At 35.0% G+C, this 9,635-nt stretch overlaps 1 protein-coding gene across 1 annotated transcript in view; it reads left to right on the top strand.

Moving 5' to 3' along the window:
• Positions 1-7,233: 7,233 nt before the first annotated feature.
• LOC110027119 overlaps positions 7,234-9,635 on the top strand; it is a 3,117-nt gene continuing 715 nt past the window's right edge. Inside the window, exon 1 of the mRNA XM_020728415.1 lies at positions 7,234-9,623. Within this exon, the coding sequence (XP_020584074.1) occupies positions 7,234-9,623 (2,390 nt within the window). The remainder of the gene's footprint in view (positions 9,624-9,635) is intronic.

Genomic DNA, 9,635 nt, shown 5'->3' with positions numbered 1-9,635 from the left:
TAGTAAAACTATATCAACCCCCTTAGAACTCAATTACAAACTTCTGAGAAGTCTTGTTTATCTCACTGTTACTCGACCTGATATCTCATATGTTGTTCACTTAGTCAGTCTGTCATGTCCGCCCCTCGCTCATCACATTTTTCTATAGTTCTTCGGATACTTCGATATATTAAAGACACTCTCTTTCATGGTATACATTTTTCTGCTCACTCATATTTGGTGTTATCTGACTACTCTGATGTCGATTGGGCTAGTGATCCCACAGATCGTCGTTCCACTACTGGTTATTGCTTCTTCTTAAGAGATTTTTTTATCTCTTGGCGCAACAACAGTCGTTGCTCGTTCCAAAAAAACAAACAGTCGTTGCTCGTTCCAAACCATTGTTTTATCGACGCCACATCTTGATCTCACTGGTTGTTTTTTAACTACGCAGGTTATTATCTGATATGATTGTCCAACAATCTTCTGTTACTAAGTTTCATTGTGATAATAGAAGTGCTATCAGATCTCTCATAATGATGTTTTTCACGAGCATACTAAATATATTGAAATTGACTGTCACTTTATTCGTCATCATGTTACTCATGACACCATACGTTTAATTTCTGTCTCCTTTGCTAACCAAACAGCTGATATCTTCACCAAAACTCATCCTCCCACGCAATTTTAAGATCTACTGAGCAAACTCAAAATGACATCCACCATACCATCATGAGCTTGAGGGGGGGTTAAACAGAAAATAAATTAATGACATTAATTGCCCGGATGTTAAACCAGAAACGAATCGCCACCCTTTATACAATGGAACATAAACACCAAGAAATACAAATACCTTTTCCTTTATTAACTTGTGTCAAGCATCTCTAAAAGAACGACACCACAAATTTCTATTTATTTTCCTGGTCGGATAGAAAAATAAATTTCATTTTCATTAAATATTTACATTTTAAAATTTTAAAAAATAAATAATATTTTTTTACAATTTTTTATTTTTTAAATAGAAATAAATTAACGAATAATTCAACTTCGATGCAACCAAATTTTTTCACATATCACCATCACTTTCTAAGGAAAGAATTTCACATAAAAAAAAAAAAAGAAATTGTTTGATTTGGTCAGGAGAAAAGAAGCTTCATACTGCATTAAATATTCATTCAAGATTACATATATATCAAATAACTTTTAGGTATTTACATATCTAACATTCCTCTTACGCATATGACACCGACCATTTACATGAGATCATTTTAGTTCCAGAGTTCATAAGAGCCTTTAAATAATTCTTAATTATTTTAAAATTTAGCTTTAATAATACTATATGAGGACTATTTTGACACTTTTACTATAAGTTCTAAAACTAAAATGATCCCATCGAAATAATCAGGAGCTGTTTTGACATTTTACTCGATATTTTAGTGACAAAATTACACGTGAAAATTAATATTTTACTTTTAACGTTAAAAATTTGAATGATATATATGTAAATATGAATGTTTGTATGCTAATTTCGTAAAATACATAAAAATTTCTGTAATACGAATCTAAATGCATATAATTAATATGATTTCTTTTAAGGATTATATAGATTTTTGATATTTAAAATTTCTAAAAATAAAATAAAAAAATATTTCTGAGGGTATATATATAATATATATATTGTTTGCAGAACTTCTTACCGTCATTTGTCATTTGTTTCTTGGTCCAAAATAGCAACCTTACCTACAGTGGGCCCGAAAATGCCACGTCATTCCATCACGCGCTCGCCACGTGATCATGCGGGACCAGCTTTATTTATTTATAATATTATTTTATGGCAACAGAAATGATAAAAAAAGGAGGAAAGAAGAACAGGGAAGAGAGAGAGAGGAGAGAGAGGAGAGACAGGGAGCCAGGGGGGACGAAGGTGGAGCAGTGCTCTGAAAAAGCTAGGGTTTCGCTGCAGCGACGAGAGTTTGAGGGAGAAGGGATGAAGAGGGAGTTTGCATAGAGATTAAACGCATGTGCGGGATCAGTAGCCGATCTCCGGTGACGTCTAGGGCTTTTACTCATTCAGGTATTTCCGTGATTCGCTCATCGAATTTTTTGCTTGATTTCGTCATCTCTCGCAAGTTTTGGGTCGAGGATGTTGGATTTTAATGGTTTGTGAGTCGTATTGTTTCGCTTTTGGTTTTATTTTTTTGGGCGTGGCGGGCTGCGGGTGGCGTATTTGGAGGAATTGATTTGACCTGTGAGTTATGTTTTTTGTTATTATGATTCATGGTTGATGTGCGATGCGGGATTCTTTGGTCAGCACTGATTTTTATTTTTTTTCTTTCTTCCTTCATTAACTATTTTGGTTGCTAAAAGCGGAGGATTTAGCTAAAATAATCTGACGCATAATTGGTATTGGTGATGATTAGTAGCTCAATGGAGGATAATAGCATCGGTGTTTGCATTTATTTGTTTTTGTTATTTTCTGTTTGTATAAGGAAATAGAGTGGGGTTGTTATTTGTGATGGTTTTACTTCTTTAGGGTTTTTTTGGCACAATTTCCTTGAATGATATGGAACTCTGAAAAGTTAGTTAATTAATCTGTTTTTTATTCTGATTAGGAATTAGGAGTTAATCAGATTGCTCCATTTTTCTGAATTATTCCTACGATAAATTTAGTACTTGCGGTACTCATTACCTACTTTTTGAAAATTTAGGTCAGATTGTTTAGCAAATGGAGACAGAGATAAACTAATTACAGAGATACAGAGAAACAAATAGGTAAGAATTCAAGAGGTGATTATAAGGATAATTCGGATATAGAAGAATTTAAAATTTTTGCTGGCTTATTGTTTAAGCTTTCCACGTGCAAAGCGCAGTATTGGGAGCAGGACAATCTGTTTAACCAAACTCAACTGATATTGATAAACATTTAGAGGGCATGAAATTTAAGTTCTATGGTAGAATATGAAGCAAAGAGTTGTTGTGGTACCATTCAAATTGAAATTTAACAAAAAATAGTATTTGATCATTCATTCGATGTTCAAATGATGCACTTTTGAGCTTGATATATCTTTTGAAGTTAATCAGTGCAAGAATAAAGGAGCCCTGTTTTACATCTAACAATGTCTATTGCTATTGGTGTATGCTTATTAGGATTTAGAGGTTGTTTCTCTTGCAAAATTACTGATTGTTGAGTTTCATCGGGTGGTTTGGGATGATTCTTAAATAAACTGAGGCCCTCTAAACCTTATGTGGTTTCATTTTGCGAGAATTACGACCTGGTTAGTTTATTCTAGAAATTCCAGATTAACAGAAAAGTTTTGTAAACTTTTAGGGGGTTGTTCCTGAAATTATGAAAACAATCATAAGGCATCTTATGGAATAAGAAGATTGTATTGATTTCTAATCTGCTTTATAAGTGTTTTGTAAATGGCATTTAGAGGCTGTTTGGTAATAGACTTGAGTGGGATTTAACTTTAGTTTTGCTGGAACAAAAATGACACTTTTAAATCTTGAATTCCATAAATTTGGTTTCTTCTTAGTTTTCTTCTCAGTTTTGTCTTAAATTCATGATTAGTAAATCTGTTGTCGGCAAGGTTTAGTGAATCCGGATTTACTTGTTTTACTAAAGCACTTAAATTCGTTACTAGATATCTCCTTATTTTGCTTGAGTTCTGGCAATATAGTTATTTAAATCCTTTTTAAACTAACTTCCTTGGGTCTGTTGCTACCACATTGATCCAACTAGCTTTACCTACACAAGGACCATGTTGGTTCTAATTTGATTTTCTCGATTCAGTTTAATTTAACCTCATGAATCATTAGTTGTTCAAATTCGTTTTTTTTAAAAAAAATTTGTATAGATTGGTAGAGCTTCTATATGGGCATTCTAGTATATGTCAAGCTATAGCTTTGTTGCTGGTGTGGTTGTAGTTTGTTTCCTTTAAGGTCAATCATTGTTGTCTTTAAGTTAAGGTAGATCTTTTGGCGCGGGAAGTGAACAAAAATGATGAAGGCGATGATGATGGTCTGATGTTACTGTTGCAGTGATGAGGAAATGCATGAGCTATCCAATGCTTTGGTTCTTGTTAGTAAGGCTAATATACTCATTTATAAATTTATGCACTTCTAAGTTCATCTTTTTTTGATTTGTGACTGTAATTTAATTAAGAGTGAAAATCATTGTTGACAATGATGATTATGTTTCTTTGTAGATTTTACGAAGAGATGTATGAAGATAATCTTTTAAAATATAATGGATGATTGAAATTTATGATGCACATGATTAAAATAGGGGAATTTACACACACTTCACAATTCTTATATTTACATATCTAACACCCAAAGTTTGGTTTTTACTTGTAACACTGTGGTACCATAAACTTATTGCATGGAAAGGTGTATTTCACTTTGAAAAAGACAGTGATGGTAGTATTTTTGATATAATGTTAAAGCCTTGAGTGGTTTGCATGTAAATATAATTGTCTAGATGTTGAATATGTAAATAAGAATTGCTTGGGATACATGTAAATATAAACTTATTCCCCATTTTGAAATAATTTGGTTAGAGAAGAAAAACTCCCGGTCCTGATAATGGATGTTTGAAGTTTATGTTACGAGTGATCGGGCTGGGTGATAAAGATGGTTCTTAAAGCTATTTTTGTTGTTTAATTTCTGTTTCAGTATATCATTAATCAGGACCGCCAAATGTGCTGGTTTGATAGTGTTGTGGCTTGATTTTAAATAAGTCAAATATTATTCAGGTTTGGCCAACCCAAAAAAAAAAACAATAAGGGGATGTAATACATGTATATTAAAGCTTATTGTGGCAAACCTAGAGGAATCTGAATAGGTGCATGAGTCAAGTCAACTCATGAGCCGGCTCGAGCTCAACTTGATAAGTGGCTCGTGAACTGAGCTCAATGAGCTATTAAACCAAGCTTAAGCTAGCCTTGACTCGACTGATTAGCTCGTGATCGAGCCGTTTAAAAAAATATTAATGTAAAATATAATTAAAATATATTAAATTTGAAGAATTTATCTTTAAAGTATTAAAAATATTTAAAAGATAATATTTTTTATTTTATAGTAAGTGATTTCTTATTATTTCTCTCTTAATTGCTCATTCTATTTATCATTTTATTATAACTCTACTTTAAATTAATATTATTTTATCTTTCTTATAATAAATAAGCCTTCTTGTGAGCTAGCCCGAGCTTCGAACTTGATAAAATTAATCATGCTCAAGCTGAGGATGGCTTTAGCATTCTAGTCGATTTGGTTAAACTTCAAATTCTGAGGATGTTCCAAAAACTTCTGCCCTTTTTAGCTATGGGAGAACATCATTTTAACTGATATCTAACACAGGGCACTACTTAGACTTACCAATTATTTGATCTCTCTCTATAGATCCCTGTAAGGGATCAAAGTTTCTTCGCTAAACTATGGGGTTTCATCCTCCTCGCTGAATAGAAAGCCACATCTGAAAACCCTTTTTTATCACCTTCAGGCCAAATGTGTTCTCTGATTCATCGAATTTTACCGTCTCCTCATAGTTGTGGTAAACCATCATTGCTGATGCCATTAGGACAAAGTTGAAATATGCAGTACCGCCTTCATTGCTTCTAGCAATGAAAAACGCCATAGCTCTTCATATTAATTATTGTAGCAGATTTTATGGCAAAACCAAGGAATGTTATGGTGACAGATTTTCCGTTGTGTAAACTCCTTGATTTTCAAATTTTTTATGTTTTTTTTTTCTTATAATTTGTGTAGCTTTTGATTTTTGAACAGTTCATGCAATAATTGGATATTTATTTATTTATTCATTTATATGGTCTTACTTGAAATCAACGAGTGAGGTGATGACAGTATTAGGGGCGTAAGTGAGCAGGGGTAGGCCTCGAATTTTACTTATACGGGAGGTCAATTAGGCTTTTGACTCTCCTGAAATATCACTAGTGAGCCGGTTTGTTTAAAAAATGGTTAATAAAAAATATATTAAAATTCCAAAAAGTTTATTTAAATGATTAAAAATGTTTAAAATTAATTTTTTTATATCAAATAATTTTTTATTAGTTATCTTATAAATGGTTATTCTATTTGTTATTTAATTATAACTGTAGCTTAAATTAATATTTTTTTTCTCTTCCATGCTAAACAAGCCGGCTCGAATTCGTCGAATTAAGCTCGAGCTCAAACTCGATTAAGTTAATTAAGCTCAAGCTCAAGCTCAAGCTGAGGGTGACTCGTGCTCGAACTCGATTAAATTAATTAAGCTCAAGCTTAAGCCAAGGGTTGCTCGAGCTAGACTCTACTCGTTTACACCCCTAGATGGTATTGTGTTTATACGCATTTAAAAGCTTGAATTTAACTTGATTAATTCTTATCCTTTATCTGACTATTTTGGTTTAATTTTTATAATCAATCGATCATATCTTGTTATTCTGTAATATATTCATCGTCATGTTATTTTATTTTCTACTTTTTCTCTTTAAATTTATTTAAACATTTATTGCATGCTATGTTTAACGTTACTATCTTCTAAATCTAATTTCGGCATCCGATCATTACAGTCCTCTCAAATTAGCAACTAAGCATATAGCTTTAAATATTTTTTTATCATGTTTCTCATATTTTGAGATTCATCAATTTGAAATATTGTCTTTTTTATTTATGCTATTATTAATTTGAATGTATGAACTTAGCTAGTTTTTTTAATTCGAAGTGCTGGCTTAAATTTGTTGGCTAGTTATTGAAGCCCTTTTAAATGAATGAGTCACGCATGCCCGTTAATAGAGTCCAATTAAGCCCATTATGGTCATCCCTGTGGGCCAATGGTTGGCTCTAGCTCTATCCAATTGTGTGTCTTTCAGAATCTGTTGAGCGATATTTTAAACAAAGAAAAGAACTTTTTTTTTAGTAGTGAAGGAAATGTTAGAATGTCATTATTTTGTATAATCATCACGATTTATTTTTCTTTTTCTGCAGAGAATGCTTTGTGATGTTTAATTGCATCTTCATTTATATTGCTATTTATTTTAAATCTTCATTCTTTTGTTACATTGCTTCTTTTTATTATTGTTAGTTTGATAAATATGATTGATTGGATGGTCAATTCTGTTGCACATTGCAGAAAATTGCTATATTTACTTCATTACAGCTCTTTAAGCTGCACTTCCCTGGAACAGATAGAGACGGCACACCTATATTGCAAGCATGACATAGGTGCAAGAGTTTATTATCCTGTGTTTTGCAAATATGACCTTGGAAGATTTCTTCACCCTCACCGAAATGAAAAATGGTCTCACAACTTGTGGAAGAGTCGAAGAGCTTATATGCGTGATGCAAAAATGGAATTGTGTTACGAATAATGTAGGAGACGCGGCGAGGCAATGGTCTACTGTTGCCAGCACCCTCGCTTGCACGAAAAGTAGGGAATGCCTTTCTCTCTTTGTTCATTTAAATGGGTTAGGCTTTCTAAATCATTGGCTGCAGGAAGCTGTTAAATGCAGCATAGATATTGTTGACGGCGAGGAATTGATTAACACTTTAATAGAATCACTCGAGAAGCTCCCTACAAACCCTGAAAAGTTGAGTTCATCCGGAATATTTGCAACGGTGGAGAAGCTTTTGGGCCACAAAAATGCAAATATAAATGAAAGAGCGCGAATGTTGTTTGATAAGTGGAATAATGATAACGAATGCCAAGAAATGGAGAAAAATGGTTCATGTCATGTTGATAGTTGTACACCCTCCGTCGAGTTCAAACACGCCGTCGATGAAGTTGTTGACAAATCTTCTCGTCAAACAACTGACGAGGAAAGTCATGAAGTAGATTCCAGTCTAATACAAAACCTGTCAGTAATGAGCGACAATGATTTTCAGTTAGGGGATGTTGATGATCGAAAATATTCAACAACGAACCAAACCTTGCCAGTGATTGCTTCTGCCAAAAATGATGTATCTGATGCCGGCCAAGAGAATTATGCTGTTGAAGAAGGAAATTTTATTCCTAAATCAGAAATAGCATTTCCCCCTACAACTTCATCTCCTAAGATTCATGTCAAAGATGATGATCCGTGCAACATTTCAGTTCGGGATGATGTGATGGCAGAGGTGAACGAGCGAAAAAGTGACTCATGGGAGGTTAGAGCGAATCCTAAAGTTGTTCGAAGCGCATCGTGCACACTAACACTCAACAAAGGAAATCTGGATCGATCAGATGGTAAGGAGGTCATTCATAGGTGTGCTAGTGTGGATGGGGTGTGGACCGAATATTTAAAGACAATGGGTGTCAAATCAGGCGAACATGATTCAAGCTCCTGGAAAAGAGAAGCTACAGAAAATAGTGGTGATGCAGAAAATAGTGGCGATAGCGACCCCTGTAATGAGGACCCTTCGAGGACATGTGAAGGAGTCGATACATTTATCTACGAGGAACCTTCTAAAACTTCAAATGATCAGGTAATTCGAGAAATGGAGAAAAGTTCTGATTCAGAAGCTGAATCGGGAGAGATGGATGCATTGGAAATTGCTCGTCTAGTAGCAATTGAAGTTGAACGAGAGGTTGTTGATTACAGAGAGGAGTTATGTAGCTCTTCTTCTGAGTCCAGCTCAAATGAGGTTATCAACAATGCAAGTCCTATTAAAGATGATTGTGATGTCACTTCTCCTCCTAAGAATGATGATCGCATGGTTGTAGAAACAGCTACAGATCCTTCAAAACAGGACCAAAGCCCAGAATTTCAAAATGAAGCAGCTGTTATTCAGGATTCTAGAGCTAGAACTGAAATGAGAAAATTTGATTTTGATTTAAATGAGGATGCCTGTACTGAAGATATTGATTGTGCAGTAGATCCTATTAACCCAAGTATTCTAATGAACTTGTCTGCACCAATAGCTGTTTCTGCTTCCAAAGGAGCTCCTTCGTTTCTGATCACTCCGCTATGTTTAGAAGGCGGATTGGGTTGGAGAGGTTCCGCTGCTACGAGTGCTTTCCGCCCCGCATCTCCTCGAAGAACTTCTGATGGTGAAAAGTCCGAATCAGGCTCAAAATATAAACCAAATTTGATAGAATTTGATTTAAATGTTACAGACTCTGGGAATTATTTACCATTGGACACTATCGCAGTACCTGTTTCTTCTGGTATACCTTCGTGGAACTCATCGTCCGAAGTCAGTTCGCTGAAGCCGGAGAGGATAAAACTCGACCTTAACAATAATGGAGAAGATCAAGCAACACCATCTCACTCACTGCTCGTAAAGCCTTATTTCGTAAGCAGTGGCCAAACCTCTTCTCCAGCATCGTCATCATCGCGCAAACAACCACCTCACAAACACTTCGACCTGAACGACAATCTTTTTTCATCAGATGCCGCCGTTTCCAAACACATCAACCTCTCCAAGGCGGAGAACCCCCATGGAGTTAGAACTGACGAGCCGATAATCACGATCATGGGCTCAAGGATGTCGACGGCGGACAGAAGAATTCACCCCAACCCAACACATCCATCCTGCATACCGAACGGATTAAACTTCGATCTCACTTTGCCTACCGGTCCAATCCTACCTTACCCACCTCACCCAAACTATGGTTACATTGCTCCGGGCACCGGAATGGCCGTACCTTTCCCGCCGGCGGGAGATGGGTTGGGAAACGG

This window comes from Phalaenopsis equestris, unplaced genomic scaffold (assembly GCF_001263595.1).
Source record: "Phalaenopsis equestris unplaced genomic scaffold, ASM126359v1 Scaffold000414, whole genome shotgun sequence".
NCBI classification, from domain to species: Eukaryota; Viridiplantae; Streptophyta; class Magnoliopsida; order Asparagales; family Orchidaceae; genus Phalaenopsis; species Phalaenopsis equestris.
This window is presented reverse-complemented; position numbering and strand designations above follow the sequence as displayed.